We start from the raw sequence: 26,138 nt of genomic DNA on the forward strand, positions 1-26,138 counted from the left end.
CAGTCGTGTGGTCAGGTGTCACGATCGTCTATGGGTGAGAGGACCAAGGCGCAGCATGTGCAAAATACATTCTCTTTTATTTAGAGAAAGGAAAAACACGAAACGAACACTGAATACAAACTAAACAAAACAACAAACGACCGTGAAGCTAAATGATGTAAGTGCAATGACAAGCAACAAACGTTCAACATAGACAATTACCCACAAAACCCCAATGCCTATGACTGCCTTAAATATGACTCTCAATCAGAGACAATGAACCACAGCTGCCTCTAATTGAGAACCAATCTAGGCAGTCATAGACATAACTAGACAACTACACTAGACACTGCCCCATACACATACAACACCCCTAGACACTACAAAAACACATACATTCCCCATGTCACACCCTGACCTAACTAAAAAACATAAAGAAAACAAAGAATACTAAGGCCAGGGCGTGACAGTACCCCCCCCAAAGGTGCGGACTCCGACCGCACAACCTGACATAGAAAGGGGAGGGTCCGGGGTGGGCCCCATCATGGCGGCGGCTCGGGTGCGGGACGTGGCCCCCACTCCACCATTGTCAATACCCGCTTTGGTAGCCTCCTCCAAATGGCCACCCTCCAAATTAACCCCACTGGATTAAGGGGCAGCACCGGAATGAGGGGCAGCACCGGACTGAGGGGCAGCACCGGACTGGATGGCGGATCCTGGCTGGCTGGCTCTGGCGGATCCTGGCAGGTGGACGGCTCTGGCTGATCCTGGCTGGCGGACGGCTCTGGCTGATCCTGGCTGGCGGACGGCTCTGGTTGATCCTGGCTGGCGGACGGCTCTGGCTGATCCTGGCTTGCGGACGGCTCTGGCTGATCCTGGCTGGCGGACGGCTCTGGCTGATCCTGGCTGGCGGACGGCTCTGGCTGATCCTGGCTGGCGGACGGCTCTGGCTGATCCTGGCTGGCGGACGGCTCTGGCTGATCCTGGCTGACGGACGTCTCTGGCTGATCCTGGCTGACGGACGGCTCTGGCTGATCCTGGCTGACGGACGGCTCTGGCTGATCCTGGCTGACGGACGGCTCTGGCTGATCCTGGCTGACGGACGGCTCTGGCTGATCCTGTCTGGCGGAAGGCTCTGGCTGATCCTGTCTGGCGGAAGGCTCTGGCAGCTCCTGTCTGGCGGACGGCTCTGAAGGCTCATGGCAGACGGGCGGCTTTGCAGGCTCAGTACAGTTGGGCGGCATTGAAGGCTCAGTACAGACGGACAGTTCAGACGGCGTTGGGCAGACGGGCAGTTCAGGCGCCGTTGGGCAGACGGGCAGTTCAGGCGCCGTTGGGCAGACGGGCAGTTCAGGCGCCGTTGGGCAGACGGGCAGTTCAGGCGCCGCTGGACAGACCGCAGACTCTGGCCGGCTGAGACGCACTGTAGGCTTGTTGCGTGGTACCGGAACTGGAGGTACCGGGCTAAGGACATGCACCATCAGGCTAGTGCGGGGAACAGCAACAGGGCACACTGGACTCTCAAGGCGTACTATAGGCCTGATGCGTGGTACCGGCACTGGTGGTACCGGGCTGAGGGCACGCACATCAGGGCGAGTACGGGGAGAAGGAACAGTGCGTACAGGGCTCTGGAGACGCACAGGCTTGATGCGTGGTGCCGGAACTGGAGGCACTGGGCTGGAGACACGCACCGCAGGGAGAGTGCGTGGAGGAGGAACAGGGCTCTGGAGACGCACTGGAAGCCTGGTGCGTGGTGTAGGCACTGGTGATACGGGGCTGGGGCGGGGAGGTGGCGCCGGAAATACCGGACCGTGCAGGCGTACTGGATCCCTTGAGCACTGAGCCTGCCCAACCTTACCTGGTTGTATGCTCCCCGTCGCCCGACCAGTGCGGGGAGGTGGAATAACCCTCACCGGCCTATGTAGGCGAACCGGGGACACCATGTGTAAGGCTGGTGCCATGTAAACCGGCCCGATGCCAGTGCGGGGAGGTGGAATAACCCGCACCGGGCTATGAACACGTACAGGAGACACCATGCGCTCTACTGCGTAACACGGTGTCTGCCCGTACTCTCGCTCTCCACGGTAAGTACAGGGAGTATGCGCAGGTCTCCTACCTGACTTCGCCACACTCCCTTTTAGCTCCAACCCCAATAAATTTTTGGGTTGTACTTGCGGGCTTCCGGCCTTGCTTCCGTGCTGCCTACCTCATATCGCCGCCTCTCTGCTTTCGCTGCCTCCAGCTCAGCTTTGGGGCGGCGATATTCTCCTGGTTGAGCCCAAGGTCCCTTACCATCCAATTCGTCCTCCTATGTCCAGAAATCCTGTGTAGGTGGGTCCTGTTGCTGTTTCACACGCCGCTTGGTCCGATTCTGGTGGGTATTTCTGTCACGATAGTCTATGGGTGAGAGAGAGGACCAAGGCTCAGCGTGTGCAAAATACATTCTCTTTTATTTTAGAGAAAGGAAAAACACGAAACGAACACTGAATACAAACTAAACAAAACTACAAACGACCGTGAAGCTAAATGACGTAAGTGCAATGACAAGAAACAAACCTTCAACATAGACAATTACCCACAAAACCCCAATGCCTATGACTGCCTTAAATATGGCTCTCAATCAGAGACAATGAACCACAGCTGCCTCTAATTGAGAACCAATCTAGGCAGCCATAGACATAACTAGACAACTACACTAGACACTGCCCCATACACATACAACACCCCTAGACACTACAAAAACACATACATTCCCCATGTCACACCCTGACCTAACTAAAAAACATAAAGAAAACAAAGAATACTAAGGCCAGGGCGTGACATCAGGTGCCACAAAAAATGACTTTGCAATTGGTTCAGAACAGGGCAGCATGGCTGGCCCTTGGATGTACACAGAGAGATAATATCAATAATATGCATGTCAATCTCTCCTGGCTCAAAGTGGAGGAGAGATTGATTTCATCACTGCTTGTATTTATGAGAGGTATTGACATGTTTAATGCACCGAGCTGTCTGTTTGAACCACTGGCGCACAGCTCAGACACCCATGCATACCCCACAAGATATGCCACATGTGGCCTCCTCACAGTCCCCAAGTCCAGAACAGACTATGGAAGGCGAACAGTACTAAACAGAGCCATGACTACATGGAACTCTATTTCACATCAAGTAACTCATGCAAGCAGTAAAATTAGATGTAAAAAAACAGATAAAAAAAACACCTTATGGAACAGCGGGGACTGTGAAGCAACACAAACATAGGCACAGACACATGCATACACACACACACACACACACACACACACGATAGCATACACACTATACACACACGTACACATGGATTTTGTACTATATATACAGTATGTGGTGGAGTCGGGGCCTGAGGTCACACAGTCTGTGAATGTATTGTAATGTTTTTTTAAATTGTATAAACTGCCTTAATTTTGCTGGACCCCAGGAAGAGTAGCTGCTGCCTTGGCACTGCTGATGAGGATCCATAATAAACAATACAAATACTTTGAATAATCTCAAATATAAAATATATTTTGATTTATTTAACACTTTTTTGGTTACTACATGATTCCATTTATGCTATTTCATAGTTGTGATGTCTTCACAACTATTCTACAATGTAGAAAATAATATTTAAAAAAAGAAAAAATGGAATGAGTTGGTGTGTTCAAACTTTTGACTGGTACTGTATATACGGCTGATCTGTAAAAGACTGCTCGTCTCAGCCTGACTCCCTGTCAAAATAAAGTTTAAATAAAAAATAAATACAAAATTGTTTTGGATCCTATTATATATTAAGATGCTCAAACTATTACACGTTTACTTTGATATATGAAGTGTCCAGTGCCACTCAGTTGACATGCAATATCTACAGGTGTCTTCAGCTAGCTTAGCTGTAAACTTACTCGTTGTGCATGCAGTTGATAATTGATCAATTAATGTGGACAATCTTTGTCTATATGAGCTGAATAAAAGTGTTTTATCATATGTCACACCCTTAAAGGTAGAGGACTGTTCCTCGGTGTGTACCCAAGACATATTGATATATACAGTTGAAACAGTGTAAACCATAATGACTCACAGTGAAACCTGGGGGAATTGGCACACGGTCTGTATACAGCAAATCACAACCTGACAGGATTGGATTAGAAAATCAACATCTCCTTGCACAGGTAGTTTACAATATGTCTCGAGCAGATTAATCATACATAAAACACATTTATTACATGTCCAGTGTTTCACATTGGCATAGTAACATCTTATGAATGAGGGCACTTAGTATAATCTGGGGCTATTATTGCCTCTCTATGTCACCCTGCAGTGGCCATGGTTGCTGAGGTGAAATCAGAAAGGATGTTTTTTTTTCTCTTCTATTTTTTGGTGTGTGAAATATCTGTGCAATTACTTTCAAAGTTGATGTTTTAATAGGAGGGAGGAGAGGAGAGTGCAGGGCAGTGCCAGGAATAAAGAGTTTTTCAGGTGTGGTCGTAAACGTGTCCTTCGGTAAAGGATATCAAAGACTTGTCAACGTTCTGCTCTATCAGCGGAATGGGATGCCAGCAGGAAGAAAGTAACCACGGAAACGTAGAACATGGCAGTTCTGGAACCAATTACATTGTTCTCCTTTAGCCTTGAGGAATGTGGCGACATGCCTGAAGTGATCGTATGCACTTTCTTTTCCAGCATAGGACCAAACAGAATGTGCAGGGAAATCCCAATGCCTTTACAGTTATACCTTTTGAAGGCAGATTTGTTTCATTGTTTTACTTTAAATCATTGTGTCCTGTTCATTTCTTTACTTTAAATAATTGCCAGGGGTTAAGAAAGTTCTACCTCCACAGATGTCCCCTGGCCATACTCATGGCGTGTTCATTTAAAAACAATCCCCTTTAAAAAAAAGTTGACTCTTCTTTTCATTTTCACTCTCTTTCTGACAGATGAGTTCAAGACCTTCCTTATGAGGCTCCCGCAGAACTTTTTCCTGAACGTGTCGACTATCCAGCACCTGTGGTCGTTGGATGGCATGTTCCAGTGGCGCTATGAGCAGCTGGAGAACAGCATGAGTGTGCTCTTCAGACGAGCCCAGAGAGTGGTGTTCAAGCTCTTCAGCCTCAGCAAGAGGTGCCAGAGGCAGCCTCACATCCGCCTACCCAGAGAATGGTAAGAGTCCCGCTCTGCTCTTACAATTACACCTCTTTCCACTGAGCCCCAATTACACTTTAATCACCCATCCAGGAAGCTGATAGCGATCCTCTCTACCTCTCCCTGTGTGAGTGGGAGAAACAGGGAGCCAGCCAAGTAATGTTTATCTACTTTATTACTGCAGCTCTGAAGAAAACTGGAAGTACTATACTTTTATTTGTGAAGAGAAATCTCCATAGACTGTGGAGAGAGAAAGTGGAATGTTTGTCAGTTTGCCTGGGAGTGAAGCGGAACACTTGAAAGGCTAAAACTTGAAAGGCTCCCCTACGTCCCGTTCGTTCGCAGCACTTCACACAGACGAAATATGATTGATTTCACTTCCTGGGGCCAGTTCCACTGCTAACAATGAAATCAAATCAAATCATTGAATCAAATATAATTTGTCACATGATTCATAAACAACAAGTACAGACTAAGAGTGAAATGCTTACTTTTCCAACAATGCAGAGTTAAAGATAAAGATAAAACATAGAAATAGCAACAAGAGGAATAAATACACAGCGAATAACAAATAACAATGATAAGTAAAAAAACATAGATAGATATACAAAGGGGAGAACAAGTCTTTGACACACTGCCGATTTTGCAGGTTTTCCTACTTACAAAGCATGTAGAGGTCTGTAATTTTTTATCATCGGTACACTTCAATTGTGAGAGACGGAATCTAAAACAAAAATCCAGAAAATCACATTGTATGATTTTTAAGTAATTAATTTGCATTTTATTGCATGACATAAGTATTTGATCACCTATCAACCAGTAAGAATTCCGGCTCTCACAGACCTGTTAGTTTTTCTTTAAGAAGCCCCCCTGTTCTCCACTCATTACCTGTATTAACTGCACCTGTTTGAACTCGTTAGTTGTATAAAAGACACCTGTCCACACACTCAATCAAACAGACTCCAACCTCTCCACAATGGCCAAGACCAGAGAGCTGTGTACGGACATCAGGGTTAAAATTGTAGACCTGCACAAGGTTGGGATGGGCTACAGGACAATAAGCAAGCAGCTTGGTGAGAAGGCAAAGACTGTTGGCGCAATTATTAGAAAATGGAAGAAGTTCAAGATGACGGTCAATCACCCTCGGTCTGGGGCTCCATGCAAAGATCTCACCCCGTGGGGCATCAATGATCATGAGGAAGGTGAGGGATCAGCCCAGAACTACACGGCAGGACCTGGTCAATGACCTGAAGAGAGCTGGGACCACAGTCTCAAAGAAAACCATTAAAATCCTGCAGCGCACGCAAGGTCCCCCTGCTCAAGCCAGCGCATGTCCAGGCCCGTCTGAAGTTTGCCAATGACCATCTGGATGATCCAGAGGAGGAATGGGAGAAGGTCATGTGGTCTGATGAGACAAAAATAGAGCTTTTTGGTATAAACTCCACTCGCCGTGTTTGGAGGAAGAAGGATGAGTACAACCCCAAGAACACCACCCCAACCATGAAGAATGGAGGTGGAAACATCATTCTTTGGGGATGCTTTTCTGCAAAGGGGACAGGACGACTGCACCGTATTGAGGGGAGGATGGATGGGGCCATGTATCGCGAGATCTTGGCCAACAACCTCTTTCCCTCAGTAAGAGCATTGAAGATGGGTCGTGGCTGGGTCTTCCAGCATGACATCGACCCGAAACACACAGCCAGGGCAACTAAGGAGTGTCTCCGTAAGAAGCATCTCAAGGTCCTGGAGTGGCCTAGCCAGTCTCCAGACCTGAACTCAATAGAAAATCTTTGAAGAGAGCTGAAAGTCTATTGCCCAGCGACAGTGTCTCGTTCCTGACCTGTTTTCCGTTGTTTTTGTATTTGTTTAGCATGGTCAGGGCGTGAGTTGGGGTGGGGTTGGGGTATGTTATTTGTTTCTTGTTTAGGTTCATGGTTAATTAGCCTTATGGTTCGCAATCAGGGGCAGGTGTTTGACGTTTCCTCTGATTGAGAACCATATTAAGGTAGGCTGTTCTCACTGTTTGTTTGTGGGTGATTGTCTTCCGTGTCAGTGTTTGTACAGCACGGGACTGTTTCGTTTGTGTAGTCTGTTCCTGTTCGTGCGTTCTTCGTTGTTTGTTAAGTTCTCATGTTCAGGTCGGTCTACGTCGTTTTGTTATTTTGTATTTATCAAGTGTGCTTCGTGTTTCGTCTTGTCTAAATAAATTAATCATGTATTCATCACCCGCTGCATTTTGGTCCGATCCTTGCTCCTCCTCGTCTGAGGAGGAGGAGAACGACTTAGACGAACATTACAGACAGCCCCGAAACCTGAAGGATCTGGAGAAGGTCTGTATGGAGGAGTGGGCCAAAATCCCTGCTGCAGTGTGTGCAAACCTGGTCAAGAACTACAGGAAACGTATGATCTCTGTAATTGCAAACAAAAGTTTCTGTACCAAATATTAAGTTCTGCTTTTCTGATGTATCAAATACTTATGTCATGCAATAAAATGCAAATTAATTACTTAAAAATCATACAATGTGATTTTCTGGATTTTTGTTTTAGATTCCGTCTCTCACAGTTGAAGTGTACCTATGATAAAAAATTACAGACCTCTACATGCTTTGTAAGTAGGAAAACCTGCAAAATCGGCAGTGTTTCAAATACTTGTTCTCCCCACTGTATATAAGTTGAACAAAATAACATGGCTTTACACACGGAGTAAAAAAATATCATGGCTATATACAGAGAGTAGAAAATAACATGGCTATATACAGGGAGTAGAAAATAACATGGATATACAGTGCATGCGGAAAGTATTTAGACCCCTTCACTTTTTCCACATTTTGTTATGTTACAGCCTTATTCTAAAATAGTTTTTTTTTACTCATCAATCTACACGCAATACCCCATAATGAGAAAGCGAAGACAGGTTTTTAGACATTATTGCTAATTTATTACAAATAACAAACAGAAAAAAACGTATTTATATAAGTATTCAGACCCTTTGCTCTGAGACTCGAAAATGAGCGCAGGTGCAACCTGTTTCCATTGATCATCCTTGAGATGTTTGTACAACTTGATTGTAATCAACCTGTGGTAAATTCAATTGATCGGACATGATTTGGAAAGGCACACACCTCTCTATATAAGATCGCACAGTTGACAGTGCATGTTAGAATAAAAACCAAGCCATGAGGTCAAAGGAATTGTCTGTAGAGCTCTGAGACAGGATTGTGTCAAGGCACAGATATGGGGAAGGGTACCAAAACATTTCTGCAGTATTGAAGGTCCCCAAGAACACAGTGACCTCCATCATTCTTCAATGGTGCAGAACCCCCAACACTCTTCCTAGAGCTGGCCGCCCAACCAAACTTAGCAATTGGAAGAGAAGAGCACCGGTCAAGGAGGTGACCAAGAACCCGATTGTCACTCTAATCTCCACAGAGGAACTCTGGAACTCTGTTAAAGAACCTACCAGAAGGACAACCATCTCTGTAGCACTCCAGCAATCAGGCCTTTATGGTAGAGTGGCCAGACAGAAGCCACCCCTCAGTAAAAGGCACATGACAGCCCGCTTGGAGTTTGCCAGATGGCACCTTAAAGACTCTCAGAACATGAGAAACTAGATTCTCTGGTCTGAAGAAACCAAGACTGAACCTTTTGGCTTGAATGCCAAGCGTGAAGTCTGGAGGAAACCCTGCCCCATCCCTACGGCAGCATCATGCTTTGGGGATGTTTTTTGACGGTAGGGACTAGGAAACTAGTCAGGATCGAGGGAAAGATGAACGGTGCAAAGTACAGATGTATCCTTGATGAAAACCTGCTCCAGAGCGCTCAGGACCTCATACTGTGGCAACTGTTCACCTTCCAACAGGACAACAACCCTAAGCCCACAGCCAAGATAACGCAGGAGTATCTTCGGGACAATTCTTTGAATGTCTTAGAGTGGCCCAGCCAGAGCCCGGACTTGAACCCAATCGAATATCTCTGGAGAGATTTGAAAATAGCTGGGCAGCGACACTCCCCATCCATCCTGACAGAGCTTGAGAGGATCTGCAGAGAAGAATGGGAGAAACGCCCCAAATACAGGTGTGCTAAGCTTGTAGCGTCTTACCCAAGAAGAGTCAAGGCTGTAATTGCTGCCAAAGATGCTTCAACAAAGTACTGAGTAAAGGGTCTGAACATTTTACTTATATAAATGTCATATTTCAGTTTATTCTTTTAATGAATTTGCAAACATTTCTAAAAACCTGCTTTGTCATTATGGGGTATTATGTGTTGATTGATGAGGGGGAAAAAATTAATCCAAAAAGTCAAGGGGTCTGAGTACTTTCAGAATGCACTGTATACAGGGACTATCAGTACCGAGTCAAAATGCAGGGGTACAAGGTAATTGACATAGCTTATTGTATATACAGTTGAAGTCGGTAGTTTGCATACACCTTAGCCAAATACATTTAAACTCAGGTTTTCACAATTCCTGACATTTAATCCAAGTAAAAATTCCATGTCTTAGGTCAGTTAGGATCACAACTTTATTTTAAGAATGTGAAATGTCAGAATAATAGTAGAGGGAATCCTTTTTTTCAGCTTTTATTTCTTTCATCACATTCCCAGTGGGTCAGAAGTTTACATACACACAATTAGTATTTGGTAGCATTGCCTTTAAATTGTTTAACTTGGGTCAAACATTCCAGGTAGCCTTCCACAAGCTTCCCACAATAAGTTGGGTGAATTCCTCCTGACAGAGCTGGTGTAACTGAGTCAGATTTGACGGCCTCCTTGCTTACACCTGCATTTTCAGTTCTGCCCACAAATGTTCTATAGGATTGAGGTCAAGGCTTTGTGATGGCCACTCCAATACCTTGACTTTGTTGTCCTTAAGACTTTTTGTCACAATTTTGGAAGTATGCTTAGGGTCATTGTCCATTTGGAAGACCCATTTGCGACCAAGCTTTAACTTCCTGACTGATGTCTTGAGATATTGCTTAAATATATCCAGTTTTTTTCCCCTCCTCATGATGCCATCTATTTTGTGAAGTGCACCAGTCCCTCCTGCAGCAAAGCACCCCCACAACATGATGCTGCCACCCCGTGCTTCATGGTTGGGATGGTGTTCTTCGGCTTGCAAGCCCCCCCCTTTTTCCTCCAAACATAACGATGGTATTTATGGCCAAACAGTTCTGGTGGTGTTTATGCTTAAGTACTATTGTTTGACAGATGAGCGTGGTACCTTCAGGCGTTTGGAAATTGCTCCCAAGGATGAACCAGACTTGTGGAGATCTACAATTTCTTTTATGAGGTCTTGGCCTTCTTTCTATTGATTTTCCCATGATGTTAAGCAAGGAGGCACTGAGTTTGAAGGTATACATTGAAAATACATCCACAGGTACACCTCCAATTGACTCAAATGATGTCAATTAGCCTATCAGAAGCTTCTAAAGCCATGACATAATTTTGTGGAATATTTCAATTTGTTTAAAGGCACAGTCAACTTAGTGTATGTAAACTTCTGACCCACTTGAATTGTGATACAGTGAATAATAAGTGTCTGTCTGTAAACAATTGTTGGAAAAATGACTTGTGTCATGCACAAAGTAGATGTTCTATCCGACTTGCCAAAACTATAGTTTATTAACAAGAAAGTTGTGGAGTGGTTGAAAAATGAGTTTTAATAACTCCAACCTAAGTGTATGTAAACTTCCGACTTCAGCTGTGGGTAGGGATAAAGTGACTAGGCAACAGGATAGATAACATGCTGAGCGGTAGCAGCAGGGTGAAGGTGAAAGTGTATGTGTGTGTGTGTGTGTGTGTGTGTGTGTGTGTGTGTGTGTGTGTGTGTGTGTGTGTGTGTGTGTGTGTGTGTGTGTGTGTGTGTGTGTGTGTGTGTGTGTGTGTGTTTATGGGTTTATGGGTTAGTATGTGTGAGTTTATGGATTAGAGTCCAGTGTGTGTGCAGAGAGTCAGTGCAAGAGAATTAGTAAAAAAACAAGTAAATGCAGGTAGCCCGGGTACTCATTTGATTAGCTATTTAGCAGCCTTGTTTAGCAGTCTTATGGCTTGGGGGTAGAAGTTGTTCATGGTCCTGCTGGTTCCAGACTTGGTGCACTGCACTTGGTGCATTTGCCATCCAGTAGCCGAGAGAACAGTCTTTAACTATTTTTTAAGGCCTTCCTCTGACACTGCCTGAATAAAAGTCCTGAATGGCAGAGATTATGACCACAGTGATGTACTGGGCCGTATTCATCACCCTCTGTTGCGCCTTGCAGTCGAGAGCCTTGTAGTTGCCGTACCACGCTGTAATGCAGTCGTTCAAGATGCTCTCAATGGTGCAGCTGTAGAACTTTTTGAGGATCTGAGGGTCCATGCCAAATCTTTTCAGCCTCCTGAGGGGGAAGAGATGCTGTCGTGCCCTCTTCACAACTGAGTGTGTGTGTGTGGACCATGTTAATTCCTTAGTGATGTGGACACCGAGGAACTTGAAACTCTTGACCCACTTCACTACAGCCCCCTCAATGTGTATGGGGGCGTGCTCCCCCCTACGTTTTATGCAGGCCACAATCAGCTCCTTTGTTTTGCTGAAGTTGAGTAAAAGGTTGTTGTCCTGACACCACACTGCCAGGTCTCTGACCTCCTCCCTAAAGGCTGCCTCATCGTCGTTGTGTCAGTTCCTACCACCGTTGCGTCATCAGCAAAGTTGATGAAGGTGTTGGAGTCATGCAGTCGTTGGTGAACTTGGAATACAGGAGAGTACTAAGCACACACCGTGTTGATGGTCAGCGCGGCGGATGTGTTGTTGCCTACCCTCACCTCCTAGGGGCGGCCCGTCAGGTAGTTCAGGATCCAGTTTCAGAGGGAAGTGTTCAGTCCCACGGTCCTGAGCTTGTTGATGAGCTTGGAGGGGACTATTGTGTTGAATGCCAAGCTGTAGTCAATAAACAGCATTCTTACATATTGATTCCCTTTTTCCAGGTTTGTAAGGGCAGTGTGGGGTACAATAGAGATTGTATCATCTGTGGATGTGTTGGGGCGGTTTGCGAATTGGAGTGGAGCAAGAGTGTCTGGGATGATGGTGGTGATGTGAGCCATAACAAGCCTTTCAAAGCATTTCATGGCTAAAGATGTGGGTGTGATAGTCATTTAGGCAGGTTACCTTGACCTTCTTGGTCATGATGACTATGGTGGTCTGCTTGAAACAAGTTGGTTTTACAGACTGGTTCAGGGATTGGTTGAACATTTCAGTAAAGAAACTTGCCAGCTGGTCAGCACAAGCTCTGCGTGTGCGTCTTGGCAATCCGTCTGGCCCTGTTAACCTGTTTAAAGGTCTTGCATCGTCTACGGAGAGCGTGATCACACAGTCATCCGGAACAGCTGGTGCTGTCATGCACGGTTCAATGTTGCTTGCCTACATGCGAGCATAGAAGGCATTTATCTTGTCTGGTAGACTCGCGCCGCTAGTCAGCTCGCGGCTGGATTTCCCTTTATTAACTGTGATAGTTTACATGTCCTGACACGTTGTTGAGTGTCAGAGCCGGCGTAGTAGGATTCGATCTTAGGAAGTGTTCAAAATATACACAATTGTTACCCGGAAGAAAATGGGGGTGTCATGCTTTATCACTTTCATTCAGGCGAGGGTTTAGTATTTTTACATTTGGTCCAGGGGAGGGTCATGTAATTTGTAATCGGTTAACAAACCTAACGCAATGGTAAATCTAAGCGCTGGCGGTAGCACTGTTGGTTCGGGGGGGTGTCAAAAAGTATCAGAGCAGTGCTAGCAGTGGCACAAACTGACTTTTGATGAATAAACCAGTTGTGGGTGTGTCAAGGCTTTGCCCCTCACTGGCCAATCAGAACATCCTCCATGGCTAAATATGTGGTTTCTTCAAGTTGTGTAGTTATGGTATTTTATGTAATAGAGTTTGTTACACAACTTATAGAAACGTAATAACAAAACGTAGACCAATCCCATCTTTGCTAAAATGATAACTTGAACCTGTTTGCAGCCGACATTGTTCTAAGTAATTGCATGGCTTCAATGGGTAAATATATACATAGCATGTATACTGATATAAGGGCTAGGCCTACTTTAAATTGCATTATGGCTAAGCATGGACATGCCGAACCTTGTCAATAAGCAAGATAAAAAATCATTTATTGATAAGGTCTAAAAAGAGAGCCATAATTATAATCAAATTCAAAACAAAACAACAACTTGTTTTAATAAGGCAGTTGTCCGTACCTCTCTGTCAGTTTAAGCTAGAGATATTCTGTTTTTTTGCATTGGATGTGTCTCAATCCACTGCATCCGCCTATGTAACACTTCCGCATCTGCTAGAGCAGTGTGTCACGCCCTGGCCTTAGTATTCTTTGTTTTCTTTATTATTTTAGTTAGGTCAGGGTGTGACATGGGGAATGTTTGTGTTTTATCGGTTTTGGGTGGTTATATGGTAAAGGGGGTGTTGGGTGTAGTGTATGGGTTTGTGTTGAGTGTATGTGTCTAGCTGTGTCTATGGTGGTGTAGTTGTCTAGGAGAGTCCATGGTTGCCTGAATGGGTTCCCAATTAGAGACAGCTGATTTCTGTTGTCTCTGATTGGGAGCCATATTTAAGGTAACCATAGGCTTTCGTTTGATGTGGGTAATTGTCTATGTTATACGTTTGTAGCCTGTGTGTGCACTACGTTTTATTAGCTTCACGGTCGTTTATTGTTTTGGTTAGTTCGTAAGTGTTTTTGTTTCGTTTTGCCTTCTTCTAAAATAAAAGAGATGGCTTATTTTCCAAATGCTGCGTTTTGGTCCGTCAATCCTCCACACGATCGTGACAGAATTACCCACCAATACAGGACCAAGCGGCATGTAAAGCGGCAACAGGACCCACCTACACAGGATTCTTGGACATGGGAGGAGATACTGGATGGGAAGGGGCCTTGGGCACAACCGGGAGAATATCGCCTTCCTCGTGAAGAGCTGGAGGCAGCTAAAGCCGAGAGGAGGCGATATGAGGAGGCAGCACGGAAACAAGGCTGGAAGCCCGTGAGTACAACCCAAAAATTTCTTGGGGAGGGGGCTTAAAGGGAGTGTGGCGAAGTCAGGTAGGAAACCTGCGCCTACTCCCTGTACTTACCGTGGAGAGTGAGAGTACGGGCAGACACCGTGTTACGCAGTAGAGCGCACGGTGTCTCCTGTATGCGTGCATAGCCCGGTTCGGTACATTCCAGCTCCACGTATCGGCCGGGCTAGATTGAGCGTTGAGCCGTATGTCATGAAGCCGGCCCAACGCATCTGGTCACCAGTGCGTCTCCTCGGGCCGGCGTACATGGCACCAGCCTTACGCATGGTGTCCCCGGTTCGCCTACATAGCCCGGTGCGGGTTATTCCACCTCCCCGCACTGGTCAGGCGACGGGGAGCATACAACCAGGTAGGGTTGGGCAGGCTCAGTGCTCAAGGGAGCCAGTACGCATGCACGGTCCGGTATTTCCGGCGCCACCTCCCCGCCCCTACCCAGTACCACCAGTGCCTCCTCCACGCACTAGCCCTATGGTGCGTGTCTCCAGCCCTTTACCACCAGTGCCTAAACCACGCACCAAGCCTCCTGTGTGTCCCCAGAGTCCTGTGCGTCCTGTTGCTGCTCCCCGCACTAGCCCTGAGATGCGTGTCCCCAGTCCGGTACCACCAGTTCCGGCACCACGCACTAGGCCTAATGTGCGCTCCCAGGGTCCAGTATGCCCTGTTCCTTCTCCCCGCACTAGCCCTGAGATGCGTGTCCCCAGCCCGGTACCACCAGTTCCGGCACCACGCACCAGGCCTACAGTGCGCCTCAGCCGGCAAGAGTCTGCCGTCTGCACAGCGATGCCTGAACTGCCCGTCTGCCAAGCGCCATCTGAGCCATCTGTCTACCCAGCGCCATCTGAGCCATCCGTCTACCCAGCGCCATCTGAGCCATCCGTCTGTCCCGAGCCGTCAGAGCCGTTCATCAGTCAGGAGCCGCTAGAGCCGCCAACCAGACAGGATCTGCCAGAGCCGCCAACCAGACAGGATCTGCCAGAGCCGTCAACCAGACAGGATCTGCCAGATCTGCCAGCCAGCCATGTGCAGCCAGATCCGCCAGCAAACCATGTGCAGTCAGATCCGTCAGCCAGCCATGAGCAGCCAGGTCCGTCAGCCAGCCATGAGCAGCCAGATCCGTCAGCCAGCCATGAGCAGCCAGATCCGTCAGCCAGCCATGAGCAGCCAGATCCGTCAGCCAGCCATGAGCAGCCAGATCCGTCAGCCAGCCATGAGCAGCCAGATCCGTCAGCCAGCCATGAGCAGCCAGATCCGTCAGCCAGCCATGGGCCGTCCCTCAGTCCGGAGCTGCCGTCCCTCAGTCCGGAGCTGCAGTCCCTCAGTCCGGAGCTGCCGTTCCTCAGTCCGGAGCTGCCCCTTATCCTGGTGCTGCCCCTTATCCTGGTGCTGCCCCTTATCCTGGTGCTGCCCCTTATCCTGGTGCTGCCCCTTAGTCCGGAGCTGCCCCTTAGTCCGGAGCTGCCCCTTAGTCCGGAGCTGCCCCTTAGTCCGGAGCTGCCCCTTAGTCCCGAGCTGCCCCTTAGTCCCGAGCTGCCCCTTAGTCCCGAGCTGCCCCTTAGTCCCGAGCTGCCCCTTAGTCCCGAGCTGCCCCTTAGTCCGGAGCTGCCCCTTAGTCCGGAGCTGCCCCTTAGTCCGGAGCTGCCCCTTAATGCAGTGGGGTTAATGTGGAGGGGGGTCATTTGGAGGAAGCTAAGGAGGCGGTTAGTGACTGTGGTGGGGTGGGGACCACGACCAGTGCCGGAGCCGCCACCGTGGAAGGAAGCCCACCCAGACCCTCCCCTAGACTGTGTGCTGGTGCGCCCGGAGTTCGCACCTTAAGGGGGGAGTTATGTCACGTCCTGGCCTTAGTATTCTTTGTTTTCTTTATTATTTTAGTTAGGTCAGGGTGTGACATGGGGAATGTTTGTGTTTTATCGGTTTTGGGTGGTTATATGGTAAAGGGGGTGTTGGGTGTAGTGTATGGGTTTGTGTTGAGTGTATGTGTCTAGCTGTGTCTATGTTGGTGTAGTTGTCTAGGAGAGTCTATGGTTGCCTGAATGGGTTCCCGATTAGAGACAGCTGATTTCTGTTGTAACCATAGGCTTTCGTTTGATGTGGGTAATTTTCTATGTTATACGTTTGTAGCCTGTGTGTGCACTACGTTTTATTAGCTTCACGGTCGTTTATTGTTTTGGTTAGTTCGTAAGTGTTTTTGTTTCGTTTTGCCTTCTTCTAAAATAAAAGAGATGGCTTATTTTCCAAATGCTGCGTTTTGGTCCGTCAATCCTCCACACGATCGTGACACAGTGTTTGTCAGACCATGAGATATCCCAAAAATCAATCTTCTCACAAAATCGTCTATAGTGTCCGAACCGTTTGGCCTAGAACCCATTATGACCCTCACAAACACAATGGTATTCTCTATGATTCCCACAAGCGTCTTGGAACTCATCTAAAGTCGGTACAGCTGATCTTCCAACTTCTGTCTATAGCTTCCAAACAGTTTGAGATACACATTTGTGTAAAGGAAAGTCTCATGAACACATACATGTCGGTTGTTTTGCTCTAGGACACTTTCAATTTCACAAGACTCATCTGATTGTCCCCCAGTACCAGTCAAAATGTTTTATGGCACTACAGTACTAGCCAAAAGTTTGGACACACCTACTCATTCTTTATTTTTTTATACAATTTTCTACATTTTAGAACAATAGTGAAGACATCAAACTATGAAATAACACTTATGGAAACATGTAGTAACCAAGAAAGTGTTAAACAAATCAAAATATAATTTATATTTGAGATTCTTCAAAGTAGAAAAGCTTTGCCTTGATGACAGCTTCGCACACTCTTATATACTGCTTTGCACACTCTTATATGTGTACACGGACAAGGCCTACTGAGGAGTACTGGAGGTAAGCTTGCTACTGATATAATTGATTACAATATATATATTTATGTTTCATGGCATATAATGAAGCTATTTATCAGCATTATTGACCTCACATTAAGCCACTTGAGTAATTGACATAAATTACATTACTATGAAGCGGTGGCCGCGGAGATAGACAGCGCATGGGTGGTTAATTTGAGCAATCCTAATTCATTTAAACGGTCTTCATTTTCGTTTGACTTTAGGCTACTAACAACAAGAGGTCTTTCTGTTGGAGCCTATTTCTTCCTATTCAAGGAATAAGAGGTAGGCCTACCTGTTTGACAGACAAAATTATTGTCTACTATCCATAGATTTTGTCAGCCATTTCCTTCAGTCACCATGCACTCCTTAAATATCCCAGTGTCAGTGAGGGAAGGGCTTAATGTGTTAACTTAAAACCAGGGCTCGAATTGAGGGGGTGGGTGAGGGTATGTGATGGTATTGTGGCTTTTGTTAAGATCTATAATAACGCTTTAGTCCGTAATGCTAGACACAAGCTGTAAAATGCACGGGAAAGATGAGATTCTGATGCATATGGGATATCTTTGGTTTGTCTGTATGACATTCAGAGGCTGCGCTACAAACTTCTGTAGCCGAGGAGACAAAAAATGTACTTTGATTGGGAAGTAATGTGTGATTCTGTCACAATCAATTGAAGTTCAACATTTCAACATGCTATCTCTAAATCAGTCAGAAGCAATCCAGGAATAATTATTTATGCTAAATTAATATTTCAAGGCTAGCCTGCCATTTAAGAAATAAATTGTGAAGAATGTGTGACATGCTACAGGCTGGCAGGACCACTCAGCATTTCAACAACACATCAATAACAGCACTTCAACAACATGCCTATAAATATAGGCTGTATAAAATGACATTTCGAAAAAGTATTATTTCGAATTAAATAATAATTTAAAAAAAAATGCCTTATTAGACTACACTGTACATTCATTCTACAGTGCCTTTAAATTAACTTTTAGAAACACGAGTTTGGCCAGTCTTTGGTTTGAGGATCATGTGGTGTGCTATGCATGCCTGGTTTGTTAATATAGTTTAGCAAATGCTCTTATATTCTCATGCCCTAATCACAGTCAACCAAATCTATTTTGGAACAACACCCTCTTGGAATAAAATATAATAAATGAGAAAATGACAGTTTGCAAAATGAAAAAAAGTTACAAGTGCATATAGGCCTACCTGATGATATGCGGCTCCTGTGTAATTTAAAGAATAAATAAAAACAATAGCCTGTATAGAAATCATCAAACTTTCCGGTGCTGCAACCTGCGCTCATTCATTATCATGTTCTGTTTTGGTATTAAAAGTATCTGCTTGAATCACAGCCTATGAATGTGCATTTTCTTGTTTTCTTATGGCCCTATACAGCTCATTGAGTGCGGTCTTAGTGGTAAATAGACAGCTACGAATAATATAGATTAAAACTCTTGGTAAATAGTATTGTCTGCAGCTTATCATGAGGTATTCTAACTCAGGTGAGCAAAACCTGGAGACTTCCTTAACATTAGACATTGGGCACCAGCTGTTGTTGACCCAAAGACACACCCACCTCCCTTCATCTTACCTGAGTGCTGTCCGGTCTTGACGATACATAGAAAAACCAGCACAATGTATATCCATGTCCTCGTTCAGCCTCGACTCTGAGAAACACAGGATATTACAGTTTTTCAGGTCCCGTTGATGGGATAGTCTCAAATGTAGCTCATCCTGTTTGTTCTCCAGTGATTGCACGTTCGCCAATAGAACAGAGGGCAATGACAGTCTATTTTGCCACTGCTTCCCCTTTCGAGTCCCGGGGAGTAGGGCCTGGTCCGGAGTGGGCAGGACGTCCAGAGCTGCCAACTCCTTGAAGTAGAAATGTTCGTCCAAATCGAGGTTGGTGATCTCTGTTCTGATGTCCAGAAGCTGATTATGGTCATAAGAAATTATGGTGGAGACATTATGTACAAATACAGTTAAGATCAGAGTAAAAAAACACACAAAAAAGAGCAGAATTGATCAGATGCCCGTAAAACTGCTGCTATCCAGGCTGTATCACATCCGGCCATGATTGGGAGTCCCATAGGGCGGCGCACAATTGGCTCAGTGTCGTCCGGGTTTGGCCGGAGTAGGCCGTCATTGTAAATAAGAGTTTGTTCTTAACTGACTTGCCTAGTTTAATAAAGGTTAAATAAAAATAAAATAATCCACTGCAGCGCCATTTTCTTACACATTATGAAGGAATAATTTGGAGAGAGAAGTCGACTTCGATTTATAGAGCGAATAATAATACGACTTCTGAGTCGGTTAAAACTACACTTTGTGTTCTAACTTTCACCATTAGTCCTATTGATTTTGCTCTCTAAATGCCTCTTTCACAATATTGTTAACTTTTTTTCAAAGATGTGTACTTTCGCAGAGTCCATTAATAATGGTATATGTTTTATTTCGTTTTTTACTCACAGAAGCATTTTTTCTCATTAAAATAATACCTGTTTTGATTTGATTCGATTTTTTACGAAGTACACTACATATACAAAAGTATGTGGACACCCCTTCAAATGAGTGGATTTGGCTATTTCAGCCACACCCGTTGCTGACAGGTGTATAAAATCGAACATACAGCCATGCAATCTACAAAGACAAATATTGGCAGTAGAATGGCCTTACTGTAGAGCTCAGTTACTTTCAACGCGGCACCGTCATAGGATGCCACCTTTCTGACAAGTCAGTTTTTCAAACTTCTGCCCTGCTAGAGCTGCCCCGGACAACTGTATGTGGTGTTATTGTGAAGTGGAAATGTTTTGGAGCAACAGCGGCTCTGGCGCGAAGTGGTAGGCTGCAAAAGCTCACAGAACAAGACCGCTGAGTGCTGAAGTGCGCGGCAAAAAGCGTCTGTCCTCGGTTGCAACACTCACTACCGAGTCCCAAACTGCCTCTGGAAGCAACGTCAGCACAAGATCTGTTCGTCGGGAGCTTCATGAAATGGGTTTCCATGGACGAGCAGCCGTACACAAGCCTATCACCATGTGCAATGCAAAGCGTCGGCTGGTGTGGTGTAAAGCTCGCCACCATTGGACTCTAGAGCAGTGGAAATACGAGTGATGAATCACGCTTCACCATGTGGCATTCAGACGGACAAATCTGTTTTTGGCGGATGCCAGGAGAACGCTACCTGCCCCAATGCATAGTGCCAACTGTAAAGTTGGTTGGAGGAGGAATAATGTTCTGAGGCTGTTTTTTCATGGTTTAGGCTAGGCCCCTTAGTTCTAGTGAATGGAAATCGTAACTCTACAGCATACAATGACATTCTAGACGATTCTGCACTTCCAACTTTAAGCCAACAGTTTGGGGAAGGCCCTTTTCTGTTTCAACATGACAATGTCCCCGTATAGAAATTGAGGTCCATGCAGAAATGGTTTGTCGAGATCGGTGTGGAAGAACTTGACTGGCCTGCACAGAGCCCTGACCTCAACTCCATTGAACACGTTTGGAATGAATTGGAAAGCCCGCTGCGAGCCAGGCATAATCACCCAACATCAGTGCCCGACATCACTAATGCTCTTGTGGCTGAATGGAAGCAAGTCCCCACAGCTATGTTCCAACATCTAGTGGAAACAGTTCCCAGAAGAGTGGAGGCTGTTATAGCAGCAAATGGGGGACCAACTTCATATTAATGCACATGATTTTGGAATGAGATGTTTGACGAACAGGTGTTCACATACTTTTGGTCATGTAGTGTATAATTGTACAAAAAAGTTTCTAAATAAACCAATTAAATTCACATCCATTTAAATTCCCAAATGTTTTGTTTTATGTTGTCTGTCTCTCTGTCTACGTCCCAGGCCCCAATCCTACTGGCTGATACACTTCCAGTCTCTCCTCTACTGTTCTGAGAACAACCAGCTGGGTTCCTTCTCTGAGGAGCTCCACAGCTGTACCTGCAGCTACGAGCACAGCCCTTGTCAGCTGCCCCCACCATGTGCCATTGGAGAGGGTCCCGCCTGCGCAGCCTGTGCCCCAGACAACCACACACGATGTGGGAGCTGCAACCCTGGCTACGCCCTAACTCAGGGGGCCTGCAGACCCATGGTGGCTGACTCAACAGAGAACTACCTGGGCTTTGAGACAGACCTACAGGACCTGGAGCTGAGATACCTCCTGCAGAGGGCCGACCGTAGGCTGGAGGTAAATACATGGCTATTTGATTTTGTGAACGATTTTGTGGATAAGTTGTAGAGATATTTTAAATGTAATAAAGTTGAATAGGATCTTGAAAAAGTAGATTGACTATTGTCTTAACAACTTAAACAACTGTATCTGTCCATCCAGGTCCACACCATCTTCATCAGCAATGACATGCGTCTGAACAGCTGGTTTGACCCATCCTGGAGGAAGAGGATGCTGCTGACGCTGAAAAGCAACAAGTACAAGTCCAACCTGGTCCACATGCTGCTGGGCGTGTCTCTCCAGATCTGCCTGACCAAGAACAGCACCCTGGAGCCCGTCCTCACCCTCTACATCAACCCCTTCGGAGGCAGCCACTCTGAGAGCTGGTACATTCCAGTCAGTGAGAACAGCTTCCCAGACTGGACGGCCACCAAACTGGATCTACCCCTGGAGTGCTTCAACTGGACCCTGACACTGGGCAACAAGTGGAAGACCTTCTTTGAGACCATCCACATCTACCTGCGGAGCCGGATAAAGATGCAGGGAGCTGGAGGTCCGGCGGGGGCTGTGAACGACAGCCTTTACTATGAGCCATTAGAAATAGTAGACCCTTCACGGAACCTTGGCTACATGAAGATCAACAGCATCCAAGTATTTGGCTACAGCATGCACTTTGACCCGGAAGCAATCCATGACCTGATCCTGCAGCTGGACTACCCATACACACAGGGGTCCCAGGACACGGCTCTGCTGCAGCTGCTGGAGATCAGGGACCGGGTCAACAGACTGTCCCCCCCAGGTCAGCAGAGACTGGACCTGTTCGCCTGTCTGCTCAGACACCGGCTCAAACTGACCGCCAGTGAGGTGGTCCGCATACACGCCTCCCTGCAGGCCTTCAGCAACCGCCTGCCAAACTCTCTGGATTACGAGACCACCAAGCTGTGTAGTTAACAGCTACTATGGAACGACTGGGAGACGTTAAAGCTCAACGGCTACAAGGGGAACTATTGGAAGGTTAAATGGTATACTGCTACAGTAGTTTGACTTTCAATGGTTTGTTGATTCTCTGGATTACAAGACCTTAAATGTATGTACTTAACCGTTACAGAGACACAATAAGGACACGTGAATTGTGTCTTTTGGCTTTCAGTTGGGTTGTGACTCAATGACTTGTATATGGTTGAGAGATGCTGGAAGCTGGTGCTTTTTTTGTCCACAGAAGACAAACAAAAACTCTGACACCATAAACAAAAACAGATCTAGAAAATCAAATATGTAACTCTCTCCACATCACCATCTTGTTTAAATACAACCCTGCTCATTTATACAGTGTATACTGAAGCCAACAGGAAGGACCTTTTAAGATACATGGTACAGCCTGTTTGTTTGTAACTCTTTTATATGTTATTTTGCTTCAGTGACAGTGCACTTTCCATAACGACCAGAATACAGTGGTGTCAGTCAGATTTGTAGATAACTTGTTATTAAAACATCATGGAGTAACAACTGTGGAGAATATTTGTCAAACTTAGAGCCGAGTAACAGCTGTTGTCACATCTCATTGTCAGACACATTTATCGCAGCAATTAAAACCACTTAGGAACTGAGTGAATGAAATTAAACATGATAGCAGAGTTTGATCAAATAATCATGAACCTATTTCATTAATTTATGCGGTTAGTTTATGGATGATGACCAAGCTTCTCCATCCTAATTAAGTAGACTTTGTAACAGGAACAATTGAAGCAATATATTGTTTAGTGAATGTGCACACACACGGACACACACACACCAAAAATGCAGATATGAGTGAACAAAGCTGAGATTATTGTAAAACTGGTTCCTTTAGGGTTGTGGCTTAAAAACCCACACGGTATTTTTTTACATTATCTGCAACAGGTTCAATTGGAGCAGACCAGTAGACACCCCAGCTGCCCTCTAGGACCAGGAGTGATAGGCATCCAGTGCACTGGGTCACAGATCCATACCTGCAGTATTCATGTCAGGTCTATAAGGTGCCAGATCTAATTTACTAACATGGCCCGTATTTCATAGTATGGCTGTCCAGCGGAGCAGATGAAGGAGAGGTCACACACCTATGAAGGTCAATGGCTGTCACCTCCATTTGTCTGCAATCCTCTTATCAAATCCTGCTTATATTTGAAGCTAAACTCGAAAGAGAGCAATGTGGATGAAACAGGCTTGATGCTGAGGTGTTTGTCTAATGCATAACTAAATGTTAGTGTCCTTTGGATGCAGGGGTGTCAGATATTAGAGAATAATTGTTTTCAAAACAGCTAGAAAATGGCTGCCGTGAAGAGATGAAAGATTAAGGTTCTGGTTGTCTCTTTGGTCATTTGACTCCATCCAGAATAATATAATTATTTCTCCAAAAATCATCAGTCCACCCTGCTCACCTACTCCTCGTGAGCGTGCACCATTAGAGAGGTGAGACAGAGAACAGACAATATCTTTACATCCTCTCAAATCAACCCTGCAATCAATTAAACATTTCCCCTTACTAAGTAATTGAGCTAAAAACACTGGTGGAATTTTCTGAGTAAAAGGAAATATATGGAAAATAAATTCTGTCTGCACATTTATTCTTCATGAGGAAAAGATCCCCAGGTATGTGCCTATAATTATGTTTAATAGACCTCTGCTCGTTCTGCAATTACCAGGCTCAGTTCTAAAGCTCGTTCTGGTGCTGCAGAGGCGGCTGGCTGGCTATAATTCATTATTGTGAGTTTGTAAATAGTTGTTATTCATTCTGCGGAGGCCTGGCATCTCTCTTATGAGACACTGAGTGGGCAGAGGAGAGGCTAGGCTTTGATGAAGGAAGGTCTGACCTTTACTGAGCTGTCAATCAAAGTGTAGATATATAAAATTGTCTTTTGTACATGTATAGCTGTCTTATTGCAACTGGGTTGCGTGTTATGCTTTCGCTGTTCAAAATGTGGTTACTTTTCCAAACTGAACATGACAGTAAGACATGCCTACCCGTAGGAGAGACATACAGTATAGGGTGTGTTGGTAAATTCAATCTTGAGTGCCAGAGTGCGCTCATAGTGCGATCTGAGCATTCTGACCTCACAACGTCAGTCAAGCACCCAAGCTAACTGGCTAACGTTGCTAGCTTGCTAGCTACTTCCAGACACAAATGAGAGAACACCTCACTCTGACCAATTTACTTGCCCTAGCAGAGCTGGTTAGGCTGTTTTCATGTTATCCAGAGTGTTGATGACTGTAACTGTGCTGCTGGCATCAATTTAATTACGCTTTTTTGTAGGTGTTTACTGACAACGGCCATATTCAATGGGTGTTGAGGGTTCGTAAATTCATCAGTTATTACGAGCTCTGGCACACTCAGACGAGAGTACTCTGAGATCGGAGTAAATAGACAGAGTGAATTTATGAACACACCCTTAATTATTCTCAAACAGATAAATATGATATTATTATCAATGTAAAAGAAAGACATGCTAAAATGTCACAGACACAATCATATCAAATCAAAGTGTATTGGTCACGTACACATTTTAGCAGATGTTATAGTGGGTGCAGCGAAATGCGTATATTACTAGCTCCTAACAATGCAGTAAAATGTCAAACAAGTACACAAATAAAATGTTTTAAACACAACAAGAAATCAACAAATGTCGTAACGAATCTAATTAACAATGCAAGTAGCACTGTAACAGTAATCCAAATGCAATGTACACTACCGTTCAAAAGTTTAGGTCACTTAGAAATGTCCGTGTTTTTGAAAGAAAAGCAATTTTTTTTGTACATTTATAATAACATCAAATTGATCAGAAATACAGTGTAGGCATTGTTAATGTTGTAAATGACCGTCGTAGCTGGAAACGGCAGATTTTTTATGGAATATCTACACAGGTGTACAGAGGTCCATTATCAACAACCATCACTCCTGTGTTCCAATGGCACGTTGTGTTAGAGAATGATAGGTTTCTCATTTTAAAAGGCTAATTGATCATTAGAAAACCCTTTTGCAATTATGTTAGCAAAGCTGAAAACTGTTGTCCTGATTAAAGAAGCAATAAAACTGACCTTCTTTAGAGAAGTTGAGTATCTGGAGCAACAGCATTTGGGGGTTCGATTACAGGCTCAAAATGGCCAGAAACAAAGACCTTTCTTCTGAAACTCGTCAGTCTGTTCTTGTTCTGTGTCACGCCCTGGCCATAGAGAGGATTTTATTCTCTATATTGGTTAGGCCAGGGTGTGACTAGGGTGGGCATTCTAGTTTCTTTATTTCTATGTTTTCTGTTTCTATGTTTTGGCCTGGTATGGTTCTCAATCAGGGACAGCTGTCTATCGTTGTCTCTGATTGGGAATCATACTTAAGCAGCCTGTTTTTCCACCTTAGTTGTGGGTTGTTGACTTTGTTAGTGGCCTGTATAGCACTAGTAAGCTTCACGGTCATTTTTGTTGTTTCTTGTTTTTGTTTGCGACATTTTAAATAAAGTGAAATGTACGCTTTCCACGCTGCACCTTGGTCTCATCATTATGACGATCGTGACATTCTGAGAAATAAGGGCTATTCCATGTGTGTACTACTTCCTTCACTGAACAGTGCACACTTTCTCTAATCGGAAGAGAAAGAGGAGTGGGAGGCCCCGGTGCACAACTGAGCAAGAGGACAAGTACATTAGAGTGTCTAGTTTGAGAAACAGATGCCTCACAAGTCTTCAACTGGCAGCTTCATTAAATAGTACCCTTTAAAAACAAAACTCAATGTCAACAGTGAAGATGCGACTCTGGGAGGCTGGCCTTCTAGGCAGACTTCCTCTGTCCAGTGTCTGTCTTCTTTTGCCCATCTTAATATTTAATTTTTATTGGCCAGTCTGAGATAT

At 45.2% G+C, this 26,138-nt stretch overlaps 1 protein-coding gene across 1 annotated transcript in view; it reads left to right on the top strand.

Moving 5' to 3' along the window:
* The window catches only part of LOC129869599 (BMP/retinoic acid-inducible neural-specific protein 3-like), a 45,017-nt gene extending 19,244 nt beyond the window's left edge, over window positions 1-25,773 (top strand). Inside the window, exons 6-8 of the mRNA XM_055944143.1 lie at window positions 4,929-5,151; window positions 20,940-21,282; window positions 21,427-25,773. Of these exons, the coding sequence (XP_055800118.1) occupies window positions 4,929-5,151; window positions 20,940-21,282; window positions 21,427-22,215 (1,355 nt within the window). The 3' untranslated portion in view covers window positions 22,216-25,773. The remainder of the gene's footprint in view (window positions 1-4,928; window positions 5,152-20,939; window positions 21,283-21,426) is intronic.
* The last annotated feature ends 365 nt before the right edge of the window (window positions 25,774-26,138 follow it).

This window comes from Salvelinus fontinalis, chromosome 14, assembly GCF_029448725.1.
Source record: "Salvelinus fontinalis isolate EN_2023a chromosome 14, ASM2944872v1, whole genome shotgun sequence".
In the NCBI taxonomy this organism is placed as follows: Eukaryota; Metazoa; Chordata; class Actinopteri; order Salmoniformes; family Salmonidae; genus Salvelinus; species Salvelinus fontinalis.